The sequence below is a fragment of the Sebastes fasciatus genome, chromosome 1 (assembly GCF_043250625.1).
Source record: "Sebastes fasciatus isolate fSebFas1 chromosome 1, fSebFas1.pri, whole genome shotgun sequence".
NCBI lineage: Eukaryota > Metazoa > Chordata > Actinopteri > Perciformes > Sebastidae > Sebastes > Sebastes fasciatus.
This window is the reverse complement of record NC_133795.1, coordinates 35,938,591-35,963,047: the sequence shown is the minus strand read 5'-3', so window position 1 is coordinate 35,963,047 and position 24,457 is coordinate 35,938,591. Positions and strand designations below refer to the sequence as shown.

Sequence of the window (24,457 nt, the reverse complement as noted above, 5' to 3'; positions counted from 1 at the left end):
TCGCATCTAGTGGTGTGGTTGCAGATTGCAACCAGCTGAGTAGCCCTCCGCTCACTCCTCCCTTTCCAAGACTGCGGTAACGTGAGACGCTGAGTGCAAAACTGTGATAACGCTATTCACCTCGCTCAAAGGTCATTCTCACCATAATAACACTACTTTAGGAGCAACTGAAGTCAGATGGCGGCTGACGGTACCGCGGTTTTGTACTCTGCAGTTCACGTTACCGCAGTTTCACAAGCGTGTCGGAGAACTACGGTGACCTTCAGGTAACAAAACGCAAATGTCTCTCTCTAGAGCCAGAGTTTGGTTTGTCCGTTCTGGGCTACTGTAGAAACATGGAGGAGCAACATGATGGACTCCGTGAAGAGGACCTGCTCCCTATGTAGATATGAACGGCTCATTCTAAGGTAACAAGATGTGATGATGACATGATTTTTTACACAGATAATCTGTCTCATGCACTACTGTCAGGATATAGTGACCGTTTTACAATATATAGGAACAGTTTGAGATTTTCTGTTTCTTGCTTAGAGTTTTTTGAGTGTAGAGTTTTTCCCTCCACAATAGGAGGTGTAATGTTGCTGTATATCCAGCAGAGGGCAGACTGTCCTCAGCTCAGTTCTGCTCCTGACACCACAGACGGGTTTGAGACCTGAAGGTCGCAGGTTCAAATCCCCCGTCAGGTTGACTGACTGTGTCCTCTGAACCCGGACACAGCTGATCTCACTTCAGCTGTGGAGTTACATTTGATTTAGACCAGTGGTTTCAAACCTTTCCTGAGACTCATGTAGTAGTAGTATAATAGTACCATCGTGTGACATTCAGTTCGTTAATGCTGTTTGCACCACAAGTTTAGAATGCAAACTTTCCTGATGGGGGGCGTCATGGTGTCACCTGCATCATCATCATCATCATCATCATCATCATCATCAGGAAGAAGAAGAAGAAGAAGAAGAAGAGGAAGAAAGAAGAAGAAGAAGATGAAAAGTTCACCAAAGGTCAAACTGGTCATTTAACTTCCTGGTGGACAGACTGGGACCAGTTTAGGAGAATGGATCATTCATTAAATCTTCATCCTGCAGTAAACAACATTCATGTCACCTCCAGAGACACCCCCCTCCCTCTCCCCTCCCTCCGCCTCCCCCTCCTCCTTCAGGCCTGGGGGGGAGTTGGGGGTGGGGGGGGGGGGACTCTATTAGACAGTGAGGGCCTTGTCACCATGTTGAAGCCTGATGAAGTCTCCTAGCAACCAACACAAAGTCCATTCAGTCAGAGGGGACGCCGTCCAACTGACCTGGAGTCTGAAAGGAGACGGGCAGCTGAGAAACAAGGGGGTGGGGGGGAGGACGAGGAAGAGGAGGAAGAGGGAGAGGAGGAGGCTGAGCTTGACTCAACTCAAGAAAGCAAGTGCAACATCAACCCGTTCTCACTCCCAAGTTGTCAAATACTGCCGTTTGGTCAGCGCCCCTCAGCATCGGAACCCTTTAGCGACAGTACGTGACAAACCAGGCTTTCAACTAACTCCAATGTAAACCCACCGACGGTTGGAGCAAGTGACGAAGTATTAATAGCGTGAGAGTCCATCCAGGGCGGGAGGGTTGGTCGATGCGTCAAACAAACACAAGACTTTCAAATAGGAGACCGCCGTTCGTGTCCAGCGTGAAACTAAAAGCAACGTTGACTTACTTTGTCACATACGCCGTTAGTCACGTGACTCGTTAGTATTGTCAATCACGTGCAGTTAACGCCAACCACGACTGTTTCCTAACGCTAACTCAGTGGTTGTGTTGCCTAAACCTAAGATCCTGTGAAAACGGCTTTTAGTTTATTTTGAAAGGACACTATGCATGTAACAAGTGTATATTGACGAGCCGTCCCTGGTCCGTCCAACTCAAGACGGATACCCCGTGCGTCGGTCTCCGATGCTGAGGGGCACTGACCAAGCGACGGGATTTGACGAGTTGGGAGTGAGAACGTGTTGGCAACACCAAATACTCAAAAACTGGAAATACTCAAAATACAGCACAGATCCCCGAGAGGACACATAACGCTCAAACTTCCAGTAGTGGCTAGAGGGGAACCAGCAAACTGGGGAAACTCTAGTGAGATTGTTATGGTTAGGCAGTGACCTCGAATAGTTAACCTGAGGTAAGGATAGGTCGTGAGGCAGCAAGTCTCGCAAGAGTTTTTGCAAGTTTTTGTAGATCTGAGTAATTGTTGCATTGTGGGTAATGTAGTTGCCAAAAGAAGAATGTGATATCTCCTGGTTTTCTTCATTTGACACAAACTGATGAAGCAGCGACTTCACAGCAGAGAAACAAGCTTCCCAGCTTCAGTATCGTCTCTCTTCACTGCTCTGTCCATGTGTCCTTCCTCCAACACTCAGCCAGTCCTGACCTTATTCTCTCTCTTTCTTCTTCTGTGTTTTCCAGAAAGCGTACACCATCGAGCACGAGCCTCCGCCGAAGCAGCAGTGTGTGAAAAACGGAAAGCATCCAAACGGTAGAGGTAAGTTTGTCCCTCTCAGGTTACCGTCAGGGAACAATGGTGCACTCTGGGAGTCTGACCTGTGAATGGTTGTCTTGTCTCTCAGTGTTATCGGGCTGTAATGAAGCAGCTGATCTGATGACAACATGAGGATACGTTTTAAAGACATTTAAAAGACATTCAGTGAATAAACGATAACATACACGATGAAGCACGTGGCTACGTTCACACTACAAGCAAATCCAAATTTTTTCGCTCTCATGTGACACAGATCTGATTTTTTCAGATCAGATGTGGACCGATCACATGTGGGCCACTTTCATATGTGGTCCTAAATCCGATACATATCTGATCACTGGCCATGTGATCACTGTGAGAACGGTCATATTGGAATTCATGTGTGTTTCCACGTTATACCTATAACATAATAACAATAAATCAGCAGCAGTTATGAAAAATGTGTAAACTGCGTTGTTATGGCAGACGTGCATTATCTGGGAAACATTACGTTTATTCACTTTACGTGGAGCTCAGATTAATACTGAATTATGTTAAATAATGTTCGCCAAATTAATTAGTGTCTTTATGAGCCGTAAAAAATCATAAATGACTGTTTCGATGTTTACCGGTAAGCTGGGCTCCGTTAAATTTAACAATATGTCGACGGAGGTTTTCCTCCGACAGTAGGAAACGGTTGAAGACTTTATTTAACTCGTCTTCAGTCATTTAAAATGTAAATGAACTTATCAAACAGACTTTTCACAATTCACTCACTTCTTTATCTTTCTGATAAAATCGTCATGTTTCCCAAAGCAGAAATCTGATTTAATGAAATCACATGTTATATGAATTTGCGTGGATGTGCTGACTGGCGGTGTTTGGGGATATCAAACAGTAACGTCACACATCGTACTTTAGTTTAATTAACTTAGGTTCACAGAAGAGCTGTAAAAGTTAAACATCACCCGAAAGGAAAAGTCTTTCTTTAGCAGTCATATAAAGTCATATGTTATCATATCATATCACCTCTATAGCAGCAAACCCAGATCTGTTAAATTGAGCAATATGTTAATGGAGTCTGGCAGTCACAGTGTGTATTTTCGGAACAATGGGCCGTCGGGCATCAGTCCCTCGTGTGTGACGTTACTGGTTGCATGTGAGACGTTTCAGGGCAGAGATCCGTTCACACTTCAAACATGAATGTGAACAATCAATAAAAAGATTGGATCTGGGGGGAAAAAAGTCAGAATCGAGCATTAAGCCCTGTAACGTGTAGCCTTAAACCTGCAGTAGGCAGAATATTTTTGGCATCATTGGGCAAAAATTCCATGATAACATCATCAGCATATTGTAATTCAAGCGTTCTGAGAGAAACCTAGACTTCAGCACCCCCTCATGGCTCTGTTTTCAGACTTTAGAAAATCTAGCTCATGACGGAAGACTTTGTCCAATCACAGATAGTTTCAGAAAGAGAGCGTTCCTATTGGCTGTTCATTCAATGGAGGCAGCCGTCAATCACTCGCAAACTCTGATCAAACGGTTAAAATAGGCAGTAGGTCTGTGAAATCTTGCAGATGCCATTAGGAGCACTGACGACACCAACAAGTCACGTGACTAACTACTGACGTGACAAAATAAGTCAACGTTAATTTTAGTTTCACACGGGACACGAGCAGCGGTCTCCTGGGTGAAAGTCTTGTGTTTTTGTTTGACCCCTCCCACCTGCCCTGAACGGACACCCTCACACTATTAATACTACGTCACTTGCTCCGACAGCTGAATAACACTGCGGCTGGGTTTACATTGTAGTTAGTTGAAAGCCCGGTTCGTCACATGCGGTTAAAGGGTGCCTCAGTGCGTCGTGAGCCGATGCCGAGAGGCGCTGACCAAACGGCGGTTGACGAGTTGGGAGTGAGAACGGGTTGCAGAGAGAGGTCCAGGACGTGTTTATTTTCAGCCTCAGTGATCATAAATACTTTAGTGCATCCATTTTTAAGTCTGTATGAGATATTCTTTATTCTTTATTTGGATCCCCATCAGCTCACACAACGTGGTCGCTAGTCTTCCTTTTGTTTGTTTGTCTGTCTGAAACCAAGCCTCCAGCCACACTGTTGTCACGTCATAAAACTGATTTATTTCTAACAGTCTTGAAGTCACAGACAGAAGACATCAGAGAATGTATTTTGTTTTTTATTTTGGAGGACTTGTATGGACATTCATGCTTCCCAGAGGATGAACCCTGTTGAGTTTTCAGCTCCACCGTCTTCAAGCTTTCACTTGTTGACAGTTTTTTATTTCAAACCCATGAAACCTGAAAACGGCAGCGTGGGAAAAAGGCTGAGAGCAGAAATGTTGCTTCACAAAGAGGAGGAGGAGGATGAGAGGAGGAGGAGGAGGAGGAGGGAAACACTGGGAGGATCATGTGACCGTTGTTTTACACTCTGCACGACTCAGTGGGGAGGAGAGGAGCGCTGCTGCTCCTACATGAAGCACATGAAGGTTCACACAGACTGAAACACATGAGGATCACCAGGACCTGGATCTGGATCTGGATCAGATGGATCAGATGGATCAGAGGACCAGCAGCAGCCTTCACCTGTCCACCACAGTCCGGGAGGGGATGGTGAAGTCTGGTAAGAACCAGAGGAGGACTGACTGATCCTGGATCCTCCTGAAGCTTTTTCTTAACTTACGCTGATTCATTATTTTCCTGCTGGGTGTGTGCCGCACTATTCTGCGTGGAGTTATTGTGTTGTGTTTATGGATTTTGTGAGATATTTAGTTTCATTCTTCTAAAAATGATCCTTCCGCTCTGTTAATCAATGAGTTCTGTTTTCTGTCCAAATACTTTCCTAATAACTGCAGAATATGAAACAAGTCATTTTAACTTGTTGTGTTTCACTGTTTTATAAGCTGTTTATAATTTGTGTTATTTTCTTTTTTTGTTTGTCTGCATGTCAGAGTTTTATGTTGAATTGAATCTGTGTTTGGTGAATATGTAGAAGACAAACTAAAATCTCCACCTTAAATAAGATTATTAATGCAAATCAAGTTGTTTTACTGTTATTTTGGAACTGGAATAATTTATTTAGGAATGAATTAATTGTCAACATAGTTAGTAATAAATGAAGATGGAGATTATCTGCAGTTTTAAGAAGTCATATATGGTTCATATACCTCAGAAACTTTATTATTATTTTATGATAATTGCATTAAAGAACATGATTTATTATTTTAGGACTTGAAAGTAAAAGTGTTAATATAAGAGTGTAAAAATACACTACAAGTTAATTTCCTGCATTCAAAAACTATTACTACCTACAAACTACAGAAGTGATTTTATGTCAAGGTGGAGGTCATTTTAACTTGTCCTTGTGCCGTTGGGTAGTTTAATGAACAACAATGCCACATATTTTATGATCTTTTTATTGGTTTTGTGTGTCAATGTTACAATTAATAACCATAGCTATATCTGTAAAAGTACAATATTTAAATGTTATTTTTTATAGTAGCATGAAATGGAAATATTCACGACTTGAGTAATACTTACTTTCCACCACTGGCAGTGGTATCAGGATATTTTGAGTTTATAATTTACATTTTATGAATAATTCAACTCTTGAGTCATGTGTTGGAGAGCAGCGTGGTGCTAACTGCTCATAAAACAGTGTGAGGTCGGTTATGGACGAGGGGAGCGTAGGATGAAGATGAAGTCACTGTTGGTAGAGAAATTGGATTTGAGTGGGAGTTTAGATCAACTTACTATGCTGAGATTGTTACGTAATAAACAAAATCTCTTCTCATCAGAAGAATTAAAGGAAAGTGGAGTCATGCAGACTTGGTGTTTTAGTTCTAGTTTGGTTCAACATTCTCTGGTGTTTTAGATCGGGTTCACACCTAAAGGTCCGGTTCCTGAACCGAACCAATACGAGGATGATACATCGTTTAAATTTTCCAACTGGTCCGGTTTGCGTTCACAAAGGCAAACCTCAAACGGTCCAGAAATTGTAAACAAAACTCACAAAGTGGAAAAGTCATTCAATAGAGACAAAAAGTCACTCATAATTTTTAGCTGGACATCGTAGATCATGGAGCACCGTCAGGTTCTGTTCATGTCGGTGTTGATCTGGAGCGCATATCAGCAGACTTTAGTGGACCTGCATATGAACGTCTCGTAAGACAGCGGGTATTAAACAATGTATTAATGCAGGAAGAAGCTCTGTCATCAGACGGTCTTTTCTGCAAAGCGTTGTGTATTTTGATGTACTGTTGACATTGTTGTTGAAATTGAAATAATGTATCATCTTCGCAGTGGTTAGATTAAGGAACTGGACCTTTAGGTGTGAACCCGGCCTTAGTCCTGGTTTGGTCCAATATTCTCTGGAGTTTTAGTGCTCGTTTGGTCCAATATTCTCTGGTGTTTTAGTCCTGTTTGGTCCAATATTCTCTGGTGTTTTAGTCCTGTTTGGTCCAATATTCTCTGGTGTTTTAGTCCTGTTTGGTCCAATATTCTCCGGTGTTTTAGTCCTGTTTGGTCCAATATTCTCCGGTGTTTTAGTCCTGGTTTGGTCAAATAGTGTCCGGTGTTTTAGTGCTGGTTTGGTCCAATATTCTCTAGTGTTTTAGTCCTGTTTTTGGTTCAATATTCTCTGGTGTTTTAGTCCTGTTTAGTCCAATATTCTCTGGTGTTTTAGTCCTGTTTTTGGTTCAATATTATCTGTAATTTAGTGCGGTTTCTCAAGCCAAAATTTACTCCATTTTATTCTAACTGGTGCGGTTCATTCTCTGGTGTTTTCGTTCTGGTTTGGTCCAATATTTTCTGGTGTTTTAGTCCTGGTTTGAGCAAACAGAGCTTTTTAGCTGTTTTTTTAAATGGTAAAGCAGGATTGTTTTTCTAGGAGCTGATCAATAGCTGCAAAGTTCAGACTAGTTTGTCTTTTGCAACACTATGTGACCTGAGTGTTTATGTAAGAGAAAGGCAGACTTCAACCTTCTGTTTGAGCAGTTATCACTTCTGTTTGTGTGATTAATTGACAAATCTGTTTACAAAATCTGTAAAATGTCAAAACAATCGCCAGTGACTGAAATGTTTATTCAGTCTGAACACAAAGAGAAATGGAAATATTTTTTAGATTTTGGTTTAATTTAAATTTAAACATGTAAATATTTTACATTTTCTCAGATTTTGTTGCAGTGACTATTATTATTATCTGTGTTATTGTTGACCATAGAGTCCAACCAGAATGTTGAATCAAATTTAGAAATGTAAAGAACTGTTTTTAGTAGATTAGATATATAGCTTATCAAATCAGAAGCTGCAGGATGAGTTTCACCTTTACAGACGACACAACTCATCTCACGCTTTTTGGTTTAAGATGCTTTGAGCACTTTGCAGCAGCAGGTTTGATCTGATTTAGTAACTTCAGTATGATTCTTTTCTCAGGATGAATGAATTAATGAGAAAATACATTATGTTCTGATATTACTGTGAAACATGATCACATTTCCTCCTGGCAGAGGTGGAGTCAGACAGTCTTCCTCTCACAGAGGTATCACAGCTTCTAGTTGTAACCAGATAACAGGCACTCACAGAGACGTCGATAAACTACAGAGAGGGTTTAGTTTGCACGTCCTGTCTCAGATCAATATGAAACCACAGAATATCTCAAAGTCCGTCCACACTTCCTGCATCGGTCCTCTGATTCAACTCTCCTGTTGAATCATCACAACTCTGAAACTCTGAGATTAAATCAAGTTAAAAGTCACAGACTGAGTCCAGATCAGCTGTAGGAGAGAAGACAACTTCAAGTCCCAGAAGGCATTGCTGTATGATCATCCAATCAGAGACTTTCTCAAATCTCTGCTGTGCTACATTCACAGAGTGAAATGTCAGTGTTGTAAATGTGGAAATGTGGAGGAGCAGCAGCAGCTCAGTCGTAAAGCTCAACACAAAGATCAGAAATGTTTTTAGCCTCCAGGTTCATGAATATCTGTCAATTTGTGAGTTCCATGCTCATGCTTTGGTCACAATAATGGTGTTTCTTTTGATACTTAAAGGTGCTAAATGCGAGATTGGGAGCATTTCTATTGCTTCTGCAAGGCTCTCAATGTGGCGACGGCCGAGCCAGAGCATGGATGTATAAAGAGAACTGGATACAGCTTTGGAGGCGGGGCCCCAGTCATTCCTATGAGAGTTGCTCATTGGCGCATGAAGCCTAAATGGCCTGACTTCCTTCTTGGCGGAGTAGCGTCCAAGATGATTGGCGGAGTAGCGTCCGCTCGGTCACATGACTTGGTCACGGGGTCCCAAAGTCACGCCGTTGTCAGGGCTTGCGCTCCAGCCTCGGTCTGGGTCTCACTCACATGAACGGAGGAAGGGAAATAACTCTGGATTTGGCTATTAGTGCATTTTACAACTTTAAAAACTATTTTTTTTAAATAAAGGCTATTAGAGTGTTCGTACTGGGGAGTTGATTCACCTCAAAATAAATTATCTGCTGAGTTACAGACGTCTCTTTCCCAATGTAAGTCTATGGGAAAAAGTATTTTTGGGCCCAATGCGTCACGTGACTGAGACGGAAAGTTGCAGTACTGCCGTTTGGCCACTGCGAAAGTTGGGATCGACGACTGACGCACTTCCTGGGGGCTTGAGCCAGAGGCCCTCGGCTAACAGTGCTAACAGCGCTAACAATGAAAACAGCATTAACAGTGCTGACAGAGTTAACAGTGTTTACCTGAAGGGGGAACCAGAGGATGGGTGCTGCGCTTCTGCGACAACTGCGCAATTTTCTCAAGTTGCAAGTTACCGGTTGCATGCTGCAGATTTGGTGAAACAGGCTGTGAAAGCGCATCGAAGAAGGTTTTCTTTCCACAGTTGGGAGGGAGGGGGAGAGGGGGGTCCACGTCAACACGTTAACACGCCATCAATCTAGGACCTTTAAACCAGCCATCCTGCAACATCAGTGTCAGCCCTCACTGATGCTCTGGAGTCTGAACAAATCTGTGCACCAGCTTCAACATCTGGAGGAAAGTGTGAAACCAGAAGAGCGTAGGCTGTTCCAGCAGCTGTCCACATCCATGCAGGCGTGTGCCGCATCCAGTGCTCATTTCATTTTTGTGAAATATGAAGCAGCAGTGGACGTTGGTCTCTGGTTGCACTTGAGAAAGAGGTCATTGTGTGAAGTGAACTGTATGACATCTGATCTCTGTCTCCCAGAATATCTGAGGACTCGGATCAAATGCCTGTTAATCTGTCCTTTCTTCTGGCAGACAAACAGGGACGATGGACAGACAGAGACGGGAACACTATGATACAGACTAAAGCCTGAAAACATGGACGCCTGTGTTCACAAACACACAGCTTCCTTCTGACAAACATGACAACAAATCCCTGCTAGCGTCCCCTACAGGCCGCAGTATTTATTACATGAACACACATCCTGATGTTTTACTGCAGATGTAAGGTTTGTCCTGAGGGGGCGCTGTAGGGAAAATCATCGACTCAATAAACGGTTCATCCTCTGCAGAGCAAATCAAGTAAAGTTAAATCAACTTTTAATCCATTTAATCTGAGCGTCCTTGTGATTGTGTCCTCAGCCTCAGCGTATGCAGACCTACAGCAGCACCGGTCTGGGGGCGTCCACAGGAAACCGTCCCCGGTATCCAGCTACGTCCCGCAGCCTGACTATTTAGAGGGAGACGAAGACGACGACCTCATCAAACCCAAGAAACTGGTGAATCCTGTCAAAGCTTCAAAGAGTCACCAAGAGCTTCACCGAGAGCTGATGAGCAGCTGCAAACGGTACCAGTGTGTGTGTGTGCGTGTTTGTTTACATATACATGTGAGGACGGTGCTGGGAAGTGGGGACATTTTAGAATGTGAGGACATTTATGGAAAATAAGGCCATTTTTGGGAAGTGGGGACATTAAGACAGTAAGAACATTTTTTAATAAATGAGGGCATTTCCGAGATGTACAACATTTCTGGAAGCGAGGGCATTTTGAAAAATGAGCATAGTTGTTTAGGAATTGAGGAAGTCTTTGGACATTTGTGTAAACTGTGGTAATTTTTTGGAAAGTTTATTCTTGGAAAGTTAGGCTGCTATTCTTAACGTGAGGACCTTTTTTAAAAAGAAATGCTAGGACATTGTGGAATGTGAGGACATTTGTTTGGAAGTGAGGGCATACAGGAAGCGAGGACATTCAGAGAAGTGGGGACATTTTGGAATGGGAGAGCATATATTTAGAAATTGAGGATATATTTTGGATTTTTGGACAGTGAGAGCATTTTAGGAAAATGAGGACCATTTTTGAGAGTATGACATTTTAGAACATGTGGACATTTGTGGAAAGTTGGACAACTGAAACTGAGGACATTTGTTTTTAGTGCCAGGACATTGTGGAATGTGAGGACATACTGTATGTTTAGAAATTGAGAGTATTTTTGGAGGAAGTAAAGGATTTTTTTTAGAAAGTGGGAACATTTATGGACAAACTCTCTGCCTCATACTGTCACTTAAGTTCACAGTTTTCTAAATCACAAGAGCATTAAATATATTCTCTTACTACCTGCTGCTGAGTCACTTTAAAGCTCTCAGCGAAGGAACAGATTATTGGTCCAGATTATTGAGGGTTGATGACTTTAATCTCTTGATGCATCGTCTGAAGAAAATATGTTGCAAGTACTTGAGTATCAGTACTTGCAGGGCATCTCTCTCTAGTCTGCCTGTCTTGCTAACCAAGAGCTGGGTGGTGCATCTCTTGCTCTGTCTGTGTCTTGCTTGCCTGCTAGCCACTTCCAGGGCTGTGTTCTTTGACTTTGCGCCTGACAATAGTGAGAGTGAAATACAACAATTTATTCACTAACAAAGACCACGGCAATAATGGTATGGGTTTGGAATAGTCTATTACATATTGAAGATAGAGGGGAGCAATGATGATGTAGGAGGAATGGGTTAGGGAGGAGGATGAGGCTCGAGGAATGAGGGATGAAGGGTTGCGGCGGGGGGGATGAGGAAAAGGGGGGTCGTGGAAGGATGGATGGAGGAGAGCGACGATGGACCCGTGTCAGCTCGAGATAGAGGAAACCGGGGGAGTCTAAACTTCTTGAGCTCTGATTTTCACAGAGCCTCCAATGGTTTCTGTAATCAAACAAGAGAGAAAGAAGGGTAAGAGAAAAGAAAAAAGGCTGGGGGTAGAAAAGTGAGTCGAAAGGAAGTGAACGGATCAGGTGTGCTTAAATACTATTGCTGCGGAAATGGGATGTGTTTGTGGTGTGGCAGCTCAGAAAAGATAACCGCGCGTGAATATGCGTTCATATGCGTTCATATGCACGTGCACAGTGAAATGAAACTCCAGCAGCAACACATGAGAGTACCAGTCCAGACAATATATGGGCATGATGGCTCTCCTCATAGGCACACATCATTTTAAAACAAGACAATGATTATCTGGTCTCTCAGTCAATGTTTAGTCACAACTCTGGACTAATGCAAGATGGAAAGCAATGGACTGACTATTGATGAAATATGGAATTTAAATGTTGATTAGCTTGGCATACTGGGCAGTACACACAGAAATAGGCATTAACGTAACATAATGTCAATTCATATTTGATCAGCGCTGCCTAGTTTGACCGTTTGGTCGGAGTTCGCGAGTGATTGACAACCGGCTCTCATCGACAGCAGATTGACAGCAGACCTCCGATCAGCTCTTACTGCTTCTTTTCCTCCGGTCTGTGTAATCTTGCAGAGCACCGGAGGACAACGGAGGACCCAGAGGAACAGGATTTTTGTTTCAGATTACGTGTTTCATGTACTACTGTCAGGATATAGCGACCGTTTTATAAAAATAACTTCTTTTAATCATATTTGCTCCAATCTTGCCTACTACAGCTTTAAGACAATTGCTCAGGACAAAATGGACATCTGCAGGGTATTCTCAAACCTATGGCACCTCCCATAAACGCAGTTTGAACTTTATGGTTGGGGGTTTACAAAGAAGAATCTAGAGGGGATATGATGTGTACAACGCAGAGAGGTCTAATGTATTTGTTAGTTCATTTTTACATTTGGACTGCTGTGATATTTGGCACTTTGCGTTATATAAATAAAATGAACCAGCAGCCTGATGACAGTAAATTCAATTGAAACACTTGTTTATTTGTACAACCATTTAGGGAATATCAGGTGTTTTGACCATCTCGCTTTTCTCCAAGTATCCTGTAATGTCCTTTAACTCATGCCATCTACGCCTACATGACAAAATCATGTTTTACCTCAAACATTGTTCCCATAACTAGCTGCACCCAGCGTCTTCGCTCCGAGCCTCCCACTGTTTTTTGTGCTGCCGCTGTTAGCGCCTCTAGTTAAAAATCTCTGAGCTTTTCAGAAAGGCTGGTGTCGTGGATGAAGCGCTCCCCAGCGCCCAGCCAGCGTTTTCTGGCAGAGACAAACGCTATTGACAGAAGCAGCGTTGCACGCCGTGCAGATGGACCGGCTGAGCTTGTAGCCTCTAGGTTACAAGAGGAAGCTCCCCAGCCCTGCTCCCTCAGTCTCACTTCATCCACACTATGAGAATTAGATTTTTTCCTCAGTCAGAAAGATTCGGGCCGAGACAAAAAACTTTCCCGGCTAAAGCCCCAGAAGCCCGATGCTGACGACGCCACTGGCAGGGAGGATTGTAGTGGGAGCACTGGGGTGTCAGGTGTGACTGTGTGGCAAAGACAAACGGTTTACACGGCTCACGGCTCAGGTAGGAGGGCTCCTTAGCAGAGTTTTGCTAAATAAGGCCATTTTTCACAAGTGGGACCATTTGTAGGAAGTGAGGACAATTCTTAGAAAGAGAAGACAATTTTGTCAGTAAGAACATTTTTTTGAAAATGAGGACTATTTCCAAGAGGTACAACATTTCTGAAAGTGGGGACATTTTGGAACATGAGGACATTTGATTAGGAATTGAGGATATTTTATGATATTTATGGAAAGTGGGGACTGTTTTAGGGATTTTTTTATGAGAAACTGAGGACATTTTTGGAAAATTAGGCTACTATTCTTAAAGTGAGAACCTTTTTTAAAAAATGCCACGACATTTTGGAATGTGAGGAAATTTTTTGGAAGTGAGGACATTCAGAGAAGTGGGGATGTTTTGGAAAGTGGGACATTTTTAGTCAGTTGGGATATTTTTCTAGAAACTGAGGACATTTTGTTTGTACTGACATGCTGTATGTTTATAAATTGAGGGTACTACAGAATTTAGCTCATGGCCCCAGGGAGGACAGGGACGTCTCTGCTCAACATCAGCTGACTGACACAAGCCGACCAATCAAAGAGCAGTATTTTCTTTAATTACACGGAGAGAATCAGACTTCCTGCCATCCTCTCGGCGTCTGTCTCCAACCATCCTGCTCAGATGGTGTGAAGTTTCTGAAGACATGAGCAGACGCTGCTAAGCAACAGCCTCCCACCTCACAGGCCTGCAGCCGAGGACGCTGGGAAAGTTTTCACCTCCACACAGTCGCTCATTCACACTCAGAGCTGTAACACTGCGGGCAAGGCAAGGTCGGCTTTTTCTCTTCAGTTTTATCATTCAGGAGGAAAAGAGAAGCTGGAGGAGGCCCAGAGACACACAAACAAAACACACTCATCAACATCATCAGCTGGAACACGAATCAACTGAAACTCACAACTTAGATAAAGATAAAGACAAGATAAAAGATAAACAGAGCTGGTAGGCGGACATCGAAACAGTGATGAGGAAAACGCTGATGAAATGCTGATGATGCAGCAGATAAAACTGACACAAAGAACACAATGATAATAAGTAAAAACAACATGTCTTTGTGTGAATTTATCACATCACATGTTATTTTATCATATCACATGTTTGTGACACGCAAAATTATATGTACACACACACACACACACATACACACAGACACACGCACACACACACACACACACACACACACACACACACACACGCACACACAATGTGTGTGGAGAAACACATAATATGATGTTTTTGTTCAGTTTTATTAGTAGTTATAACAGACTGCCCTCTGCTGGAGGAAACACAGAAACACATATACAGTTATATATTATAAGTGTATAAACTTATAACAAACTATATATATATATATATATATATATATATATATATATATATATATTAGTTAATTTTATTTATACTGTAGTTTAAATAAAGTTTTTACATGTAAATATCACAAATATAAATAATATAAATCTTAGCACGCTGTGTATACAGTGTACAGTATCTACTGTCATATTTATCTCATATATATAAAGCAACCTGTTACAATAATCCTAATTCCTTATTTATTCCAGCATCCTTTGCACTCTGCACCATTGCACTACTGTCTTATTGTTTACAAAAGTTATTGTTGTTTTTATATACAGTGTATATATATTAGAGATGTTAATTCATTAAAATATTTCATCATGATTAATTGCATTATGTCCATAGTTAATTTTGATAAATCGCAAATTAATCGCACATTTTCTTTCTGTTCAAAATGTACCTTAAATTAAGATTTGTCAAGTAATAGTCAAGTAAATATGCTGCTTTATGTGTAAATGTATGTATTTATTTTGGGAAATCAACTAACAACACAAAACATGACAAATATTGTCCGGAAACCCCCACAGGTACTGCATTTAGCATAAAAAATATGCTCTAATCATAACATGGCAAACTGCAGCCCAACAGGCAACAACAGCTGTCAGTGTGCTGACTTGACTATGACTTGCCCCAAACTGCATGTGATTATCATAAAGTGGGCATGTCTGTAAAGGGGAGACTCGTGGGTACCCATAGAACCCATTTTCATTCAAATATCTGGAAGTCAGAGGTCAAGGGACCCCTTTGAATATCGCCATGCCAGTTTTTCCTCACCAAAATTTAGCGCAAGTTTGGAGCCTTATTTAACCTCCTTCACGACAAGCTAGTATGACAGTGTATGTCAGTAGATCAGTTAAAGGTCACCTATTATGCAAAATGCACTTTTCCATGTCTTTTAAACATCAATATCTGTCCCCAGTGTGTCTACAGGCCACCATAGTATCATAAAAGACCATCCTCTCTCTTTTTCTCCTCCTCCGTTTGTCCGGAAATGGGTGCAGAAAAAAAAATCGCTTTTTTTCCTTCTCTTCTGACGTCATTAGAGAAATGCAAGCCATGTAAGGGTTTCCTGGTCGAACCAGAGAGAACCTTCAGTAGCTGACCCCGCCCCACAGCGCGTCACTGTCTCTCCTCCTCAACCTAACTTGAGCAAAGTCTGCAAGAACCAGCAGAACAGGCTTCATGTACTCCCATCATCTAGATATAACATGTTCTTTCACAAAGGCTTTATGTAATTACACTGTTTAAACAGATGATATTTATATATTATATATATTTGATGTCATGCATGTAGCAGAGTACAGGTAGTAAATAGTGACTTGTAAGCAACACAACACATTTCTGTTTCACAGTCAAACTTTATTTGAGTAGACAGATGACAATATTAATTATTCACAGCATTTGTAATCATCTCACCTGTTAGTTAGTTATGTTAACATGGTACAGGAGAAAGTCTTCAGCTCTGGTAAACTATGGTAAGCTAAGCTCCGGTGGTCTGTAGTCATGGTAACACAGAGACAGCTACTACTGTAAATAATATACCATTACTCTGATCTTCCATACATTTATCTTTTAGCAGAAATAATGAACTGACTACTGTTTCACATCTTCTATTTTCCACCCTGATGGTCGCTGTGTTTACACACTGTGTCATAGCGGTAGCATGTAGCTAATCCGTTAGCATTTAGCTACATGCTAACGGGTTAGCTTTGTATCTCCATGTAAACAGAGCCATCTGCCCACAGCTATCTGCTCTCCTCTGGGATGATTCTGTCGGTCATTTCTCACAGATGGATCTGTAAAGACAGACGTAAAACAGAGTGTATGTTTACGGTTTACAGAGTTGATGCATGAGGTAAACACTGAGTTAACTAACAGAGATATAAATAGTATTATTTACCTGAGAGAAACCGTCAGGAAAACCTGGAATCTGGACCGCAGATGTTCATCATGTGTCGCCGATTTCTGATCAGATTCCTCCGGTAACGTGCGCTGGGTGAAGTTTCTGGTTTATAAACTTTAAAGTGGTTTATAAACTTTATTCTAGCTCCCCTCTCTCCACTCCTCTCTCCAGAGCTTCTCCGGGAGGGAGGGGGAGGGTGACGCTGTTGTTGTTGAGGAAGTTTGCTCTGATTGGTCAGCGTTTTCTGTCAATCAGAGTGGGAGGAGACAGGCTGTGAATCAATGGTTTTCAGACAGAGGCTGAATTAGGCTCTGAGGCAGGGAGACTCAGGCTGCAGTATGAGAAGAATAAAGGTTTTTTTGAACATTGCAGCATGTAAACATGTTCTAGTGCAACATTAAAATACATCTATGAACCTGGAAATGAGCATAATATGTGACCTTTAACAGATAGATGTCAGAACAGAGTTTAGAAACAGACTTTGTGCACCACCGAGGTTTATAATGTTACTCTCAGTATGAATCAGTCACTATTCTTCACATGTTCGTGTACGTTTGTGTTGTGTGTTTATGGAACTATTGCCTGATATATAATTATCAGAGTTTTTAAACATTAAATATATTACACTCAGGTTGTATTATAAAATATATAAGTATAATATGTTGTTGTGTGTACGTGTTCAGAGGCAGCGGGGTGAGTGTGGAGATGAAGCCGGAGCTGCAGAGAGTTCTGGAGTCGAGGAAAAGAGATCAGCTGATCAAACAGAGGAAACGGGAAGAAGAAGCTCGCAGGAAGATTTCTCCTCTGGAGGCCGAACTGCTCAAGAGACACCAGAAACTGGACGAGGTAACACACACGCACACACACACACACACACACACACAACATAACAACTGGGCCCCGCTTCAGAAAGCAGGTTTAACAAACTCTGAGTTTAAGCCTGAACTCTGAGTTAACTAATCTTGAGGTTCCAGAGCAGCTGATCAGAGTCAGTTCAATAAACTCTGAGTAGGTTGAACCTGAACATTAACAAGCCATCATCAATAGAGTTCTGATACTACGATTCACCATGGCAACAGGTAAATATGAGGCAGAGCCTCCGCTAATGGATGATAAAGTGGTGGTATCTGACTGTGTATTAGGCTCCAGCCTACATTATATTTGTTCAACTTTAATCTGATGGGGAAAAACACTGAGGCCAGCAACTAAAGATGAACAATATAGTTGAAGATTAAAACAAATATATATATAGATCAAAGACATATACCTCTTTCACACCGATGACCAGGGTTATCTGACCCTTGTTCAACCCTTCCTTTGTCAATTCAGTCCTGAACGTTTTGTCTCTTGGTGTCCTCAACGTTTCGTCTCTTGGTGTCGTCCTGAACGCTTTGTCTCTTGGTGTTGTCCTGAACGTTTTGTGCCTTGGTGTTGTCCTGAACGTTTTGTCTCTTGGTGTTGTCCTGAACGTTTTGTGTCTTGGTGTCGTCCTCAACGTTTTGTCTCTTGGTGTCGTCCTGAACGTTTTGTGTCTTGGTGTCGTCCTCAACGTTTTGTCTCTTGATGTCATCCTGAACGTTTTGTGTCTTGGTGTCGTCCTCAACGTTTTGTCTCCTGGTGTCGTCCTGAACGTTTTGTGTCTTGGTGTCGTCCTCAACGTTTTGTCTCTTGGTGTTGTCCTTAACGTTTTGTGTCTTGATGTCGTCCTGAACGTTTTGTGTCTTGGTGTCGTCCTCAACGTTTTGTCTCCTGGTGTCGTCCTGAACGTTTTGTGTCTTGGTGTCGTCCTGAGCGTTTTGTCTCTTGGTGTTGTCCTGAACGTTTCGTCTCTTGGTGTTGTACTGAATGTTTTGTCTCTTGGTGTTGTCCTGAACGTTTCGTCTCTTGGTGTTGTCCTGAACGTTTTGTCTCTTGGTGTTGTCCTGAACGTTTTGTCTCTTGGTGTCGTCCTGAGCGTTTTGTCTCTTGGTGTTGTCCTGAACGTTTTGTCTCTTGGTGTTGTCCTGAACGTTTCGTCTCTTGGTGTTGTACTGAATGTTTTGTCTCTTGGTGTTGTCCTGAACGTTTTGTCTCTTGGTGTTGTCCTGAACGTTTTGTCTCTTGGTGTTGTCCTGAACGTTTTGTCTCTTGGTGTCGTCCTGAGCGTTTTGTCTCTTGGTGTTGTCCTGAACGTTTCGTCTCTTGGTGTTGTACTGAATGTTTTGTCTCTTGGTGTTGTCCTGAACATTTCGTCTCTTGGTGTTGTACTGAATGTTTTGTCTCTTGGTGTTGTCCTGAACATTTCGTCTCTTGGTGTTGTACTGAACGTTTTGTCTCTTGGTATTGCAGTTGGACAAACAGCAGGAGAAGGAGCAGGAGGAAAACCTGAAAGCTCCGGAGTTCGTCAAAGTGAAGGAAAATCTGAGACGGACGTCATTTACAAGTAAAGAGGAGAAGGAAGTGTAGAGACATCTGCTGTCCTGCAGGAGACGGTGAACTGAGAAAGAGACTGTCCACATGTTTACTGGGCAATCTAAGGAAACTTTGAGGAAACTCTGAGGACGCAAACTTACTGAGGACACTCTGAGGACCCAAACATACTGAGGACACTCTGAGGACACTCTGAGGATGCAAACATACTGAGGACACTCTGAGGACACAAACACACTGATGACACTCTGAGGACACTCTTGGGACAGACTGAAGACAATCTGAGGACACAAACATACTGAGGACACTCTTGGGACACATTGAGCACAATCTGAGGACACAGACATACTGAGGACAGTCTGAGGACACCAACATACTGAGGACAATCTGAGGACACAAACATACTGAGGACACTCTGAGGACGCAAACACACTGAGGACACTCTGAAGACACTCTGAGGACACTCTTGGGACAGACTGAGGACAATCTGGGGACACAAACATACTGAGGACACTCTCGGCACACACTGAGGACAATCTGAGGACACAAACATACTGAGGACACTCTCGGGACACACTGAGGACAATCTGAGGACACAAACATACTGAGGACACTCTCGGGACAGACTGAGGACAATCTGGGGACACAAACATACTGAGGACACTCGGCACACACTGAGGACAATCTGAGGACACAAACATACTGAGGACACGCTGAGGACACAAACACTGCAAGGATACTCTGATGACACTCTGAAGACATACACAATGAGGACACTACGGGGACACACTGAGGACACACTGAGGACACTCTGGGGATACACACACTCTGAGGACACTTTGAGGACACACTGAAAACACGCTGTGGACACTCTGCGGATACTCTGCGGACACACTGAGGACACTCTGGGACACACTGAAGACACTCTGGGGACATTTTGAGGACACACTGAGGGCACTTTGGGACACACTAAGGACACTCTGGGAACACACTGTGCAGATGCTGGACAGAACAGCTGTGATGTCTCTCAGGAGACTCAAGAGGAGCAAGCAGCAGCTGATGAGAGTAAACACACCTGAGACAGTTAAAGCCTCAATGAAAGGAGTGTTTCACACGCGGTTCATTATGGGATGGATTACCTGACTCGTCACATCTGGTGGACGACTGCTGCCGGAACAGTCGGGGAACCGAACGACAACTTTCTACTAAGATTTGATTTATCCGTTACTGTTTCCTGACGGGTTACAGAAATGTGTTGCTTTCAACAAAGAAAAAAAAACGGGAAACATTTTCTCATAGTTACGAGAAAATATCTCAAAATGATGAAATCTTTTTTTGCAATCGCAACATGTTAAGTCATAATTATGATATACAGAAGTCATAATTACAAGATTCCTATCTCGAAATTCTAGGATACAAGATTTTCTTGTTATTATGAGATGATAATTATGTCTAATTTCAAGAAAAGTTTTAATTAATACAAGATTCACGTCTTGTATAATTAGAGATTGAGGCTTTTTTCTTGTAATAACTTCAAAATGCTAATTATGTGCGAAATTACGTAAATGTTGTCTTGTGATTATGAAATGCAGACAGATCTCAGAATTACAGGATCCATATCAGAAGTTTTTTTTTTCAATTACGACATGCCAAGCTATAATTAATACGCAATGCTGAAAAAAAAAAGATTTAATCATGGAAGTAATTAAAAATAAAAAGACTGTTATTATTGGTTAGAGTAACTGACATTATCGAATTTATGGACCAGATTGTTTTCATAAAAGAAAAGAAATAATGATTTCAAACATTTTCTTGTGACTTGGCATTTCATCCTTACAAGATACATGTAGTTATGGAAAATTACGTGTAATTATCAGCTCTTCTTATTATGAATAATTATCACATGCGTAGATACTTGACGAAAAATGATCTCATCAATACGAGATGCTAACTCATGATTATCAGACATGGAGGTTGTAATTATGAAAAAAGGTATTATATATCAGAATTACAAGAAACATTAGTTTAATTAAATACTAAATAATAATACTTATAGGATATAGAAGTCAAAATTACAAGAAAAGATCATTACGTGATTTGTATCTTTTTTTTTTTCTGTCTTGTAATACAAATTGCTTAGTCATAATGATATGATATGGAAGCAGTAATTATGAAATATTTATCATTATTACAACTTCCATATTCTACAATTATGAACAGCTATATATATTTTACAATATAATAATATGACGTACAGAATTAATCTGTAGAATTTATATCATAATTATGAGATTCGTATTCCGTTCTTGATCACCAGATGAAAAGTCAAAGGTCTCACAATTATACGATTGGTATGTCGTATCTAGGTTGGTTATTTTATGTTTCTGGACAGATGTGCATCGCATTCACCAAAGAAAAGAAATAACATTTACATTATGACTGATCTCGTGTTTTCTAATTACAGTAATTCTTCTATCGTGTAATTACGAGAATGTATTATAAAATGCTGCTTCATTTGAATGGTCAGGAATGAGGCACGATTTGAAATGTGCTCGGAGATAATGGAGGCTGGACTTGGACATGATCGCCTCCCGCGTGTCAAACCCTTTAATGACAAAGAAAACATCTGTTACAACAAACTGTACTTGTGCCTAAACCTCATCTGTGTGTCTGTGGATGTGAGAGATTCTTCAGGATGAATACATCGGTCATGAATATGTCAAAATTGAGCTGCACTATGATGTATGAAAGGAAACTTATGTTTTATATCATTTGTCCGTTGTATCCTGTTCTAATCACGTTCATAATTATGATATACAGTACAGCGCTTATAATGGCGAGAAAATATCTTATACTGACGAGATTCACGTCAGGAGTTTGTCTTGTAATTACGAGATGTTAATTACATATAATTATTATGTACAGAAGTCAGAATTGTGAGAAAATCTCATAATTACGAGATATTTTTTCTTGTAATTACAACATGATAAATTTTACTCAAAGGGGCGGGTCCATCTGCGTTCTTTTCCGGTGTTTTCAAATGGACGGCCCACTCAGCCGTCAGCAAAACGCAGTGGATTGATTGAGACCTGGATTGATTTATACGTGTAAGAAGTAACAAACAGTCCCTTTAAGTACGTACATTCCCGCGTTCTGTAAGGTAAAATTACCGTTTTTGTGAATGTAGTCTGGTGGCTTTGAAGAGAGCGATATAACAGCTTCAGTTCCCCGTCAGGAAGGGCTGTGGACGGAGCAGCAGAAAAACGGACTTTAGACACCTAAAAAAATCAATATCAGTTTAAGTGTACGCTGTATTTTGAATATTTTCACCGCTTTACCTCGCCATAAAGCAGTCCTTTCTGACGGGGAAGTGAAGCCGTTATATCGCTGTCTCCAAAGCCACCAGACTCCATTCACAAAAACAGTAATTTTACCTCTCAGAACACGGGAGTTGCTGGTCTAACGCTGCATCGAACGGTTAGTTTGTTTGTGTTATTTTGTGATTTTCTGATCTGAACTAACATGGCATCCACAGCAGTACGTTGCTTAGCTTCCTGTCGGTACTCCTGTCTTCTCCAAACTGGGAGCACGTCGACCGCCATCTAAGTTACTGTGTGTAACATTAATACACTGACTATAAGGATGTATTTATACTGTACATGTTGGCGTCATCATGCAGAACCCTACATCAGGTCACGTGGGGAAAAGTTTTTAGACGGGCTTGAAGGGAAAATAGCATTTTGACACTAAAACATACATAGTTCGACCAGAATTCAAATGTTTGGATTTGAATACATAAGAAACACAACTGGGAAGCTACAGAATGATAGAAAGAAAAATAAGAATGGACCCGCCCTTTCAGATTTACGGAAGTTGTAATTACATGAAAAGATCTCATACTTACGACTTTCGTATCACGTTATTACAAGATACAGAACTTTTTTTCTTGTAATTATGAGATGCTAATTACATTTAATTCTGATATAAATTACAGTTACAAAATCCATACCTCAAGACATTTTACTTGTAATTGTGACATGATTACATTTAATCTAAGGATTACAAGAAAACATCTTATAATTAGATCTCTTGTTGTAATTATGAGATAATTACGGTACACAAATAATGACTTCAGCTGCACGATAACGTGAAAAAGTGTTTTATATATTTTTTTTGTTTTTAATTTTTTATTAAAGACATTGTGTCACCGTGACGTCCTCTCACAGGTCACATTGAAGCGTAACTGAAGCCTTACATTTGGACAGGGTTTTATTGTTGATAGTGAATTGTACAATCATTGAAATCATTTTCCATCTCTTGATTATAGAGCACTTTAGACTTTAACTGTATAAATGAAGATTAAAATTTAAAACAGACTTATTTTTATTTGTATTTTTGACTTATTGTATTTTTCTTTTTGTGGCTTTTAAAGCGATGATTATTCTGATTAACATGTTCAGATTCACAGCTGAATAAAAGTAGAAGCTGCAGCAGAAATGTGTTTGTTGACATGAAAACAATAAAGGACAATAATCCTGCTGGTTTGTTGCTTTATTATCCAGGAGACTCTTCAGGTATGAACACTATTCAGATTTTAGATTTAATATCTGCAATATCAGGAGCAAAGTTGTTATATTTGATCACTATTTATCTATCTATCTATATATATATCTATCTTGTCACAGTGTGTCACAACAACTTTAAAAAACTAGAATACCAATAACATCTGCTGTATGTAAAATATAGCATGTACTAAATACACCTACAGTAACTATAATGTGTATTGAGACAAATATAAAGTGAGGAGACAGGAAGTTGCAATAAACAATAAAATAATACAATAAAATTAATACATTTAAAACCTAAGCTGGTTAGAATACTTGATGTGAGGTTCAGATTCCTGTCAGCTATGTTGAAATGGAAAGTATTGAATCTTGAATTCTCAGTGTGTGTGACCTGGAGGCTTCAGGTTCAATACAGTACAGGACCCTGATCGGCTCTCATACTAGCTGTGATGTCATAGATCCTGCAGGTTCATCAAAACAAACTCTGCACACATATCATTCTGAAGTCGGCCTCGTCACAGTGAATCAACCGGAACACACAGTGGAGTTATACTGGAGGGGAGACACTGTGTCATCCTCTTCATGTTCAACATGTTCCCTCTTTAACTCTGATGTACACAACGACTGAAACATTTGTAATCTGCTGCCACAAATCTTGATTGGGTCCAGTCAGATGTCTGAGAGGACTACCAGTCCAGTCGGAAAGTATAGATAGCGGTGAACGCTGCATAGGGAGGAGGTCGGGGTGGATGGGTGGGTAAAAACACAGGAGTTTCGCCGAGGAGAACAGTGTTTGTGTCCCATGTGAAACCACAAGTTAAAGTTGAATTATTTGTTATGTGACTTCCGTACTTAAGTTACGCCACTTCTGGAGTAATTTTAACCCAAACCACCATCTTTTCCTAAACCTAACTAAGTAGTTTTGTTGCCTAACCCTAACCAAGTCGATCTTTTC

At 41.1% G+C, this 24,457-nt stretch overlaps 1 protein-coding gene across 2 annotated transcripts in view; it reads left to right on the top strand.

The window, feature by feature from the left end:
• LOC141774171 (protein FAM107B) overlaps positions 1-23,475 on the top strand; it is a 30,257-nt gene extending 6,782 nt beyond the window's left edge. Inside the window, exons 2-5 of one of the 2 annotated variants that reach the window (XM_074646566.1) lie at positions 2,433-2,508; positions 10,084-10,288; positions 17,212-17,374; positions 18,857-23,475. In XM_074646566.1, coding sequence (XP_074502667.1) covers positions 2,433-2,508; positions 10,084-10,288; positions 17,212-17,374; positions 18,857-18,973 — 561 coding nt within the window. In that variant the 3' untranslated portion in view covers positions 18,974-23,475. Of the gene's footprint in view, positions 1-2,432; positions 2,509-4,929; positions 5,121-10,083; positions 10,289-17,211; positions 17,375-18,856 lie in introns of those variants that run through there. The other variant, XM_074646576.1, reaches the window with a different exon arrangement.
• Positions 23,476-24,457: the final 982 nt, after the last annotated feature.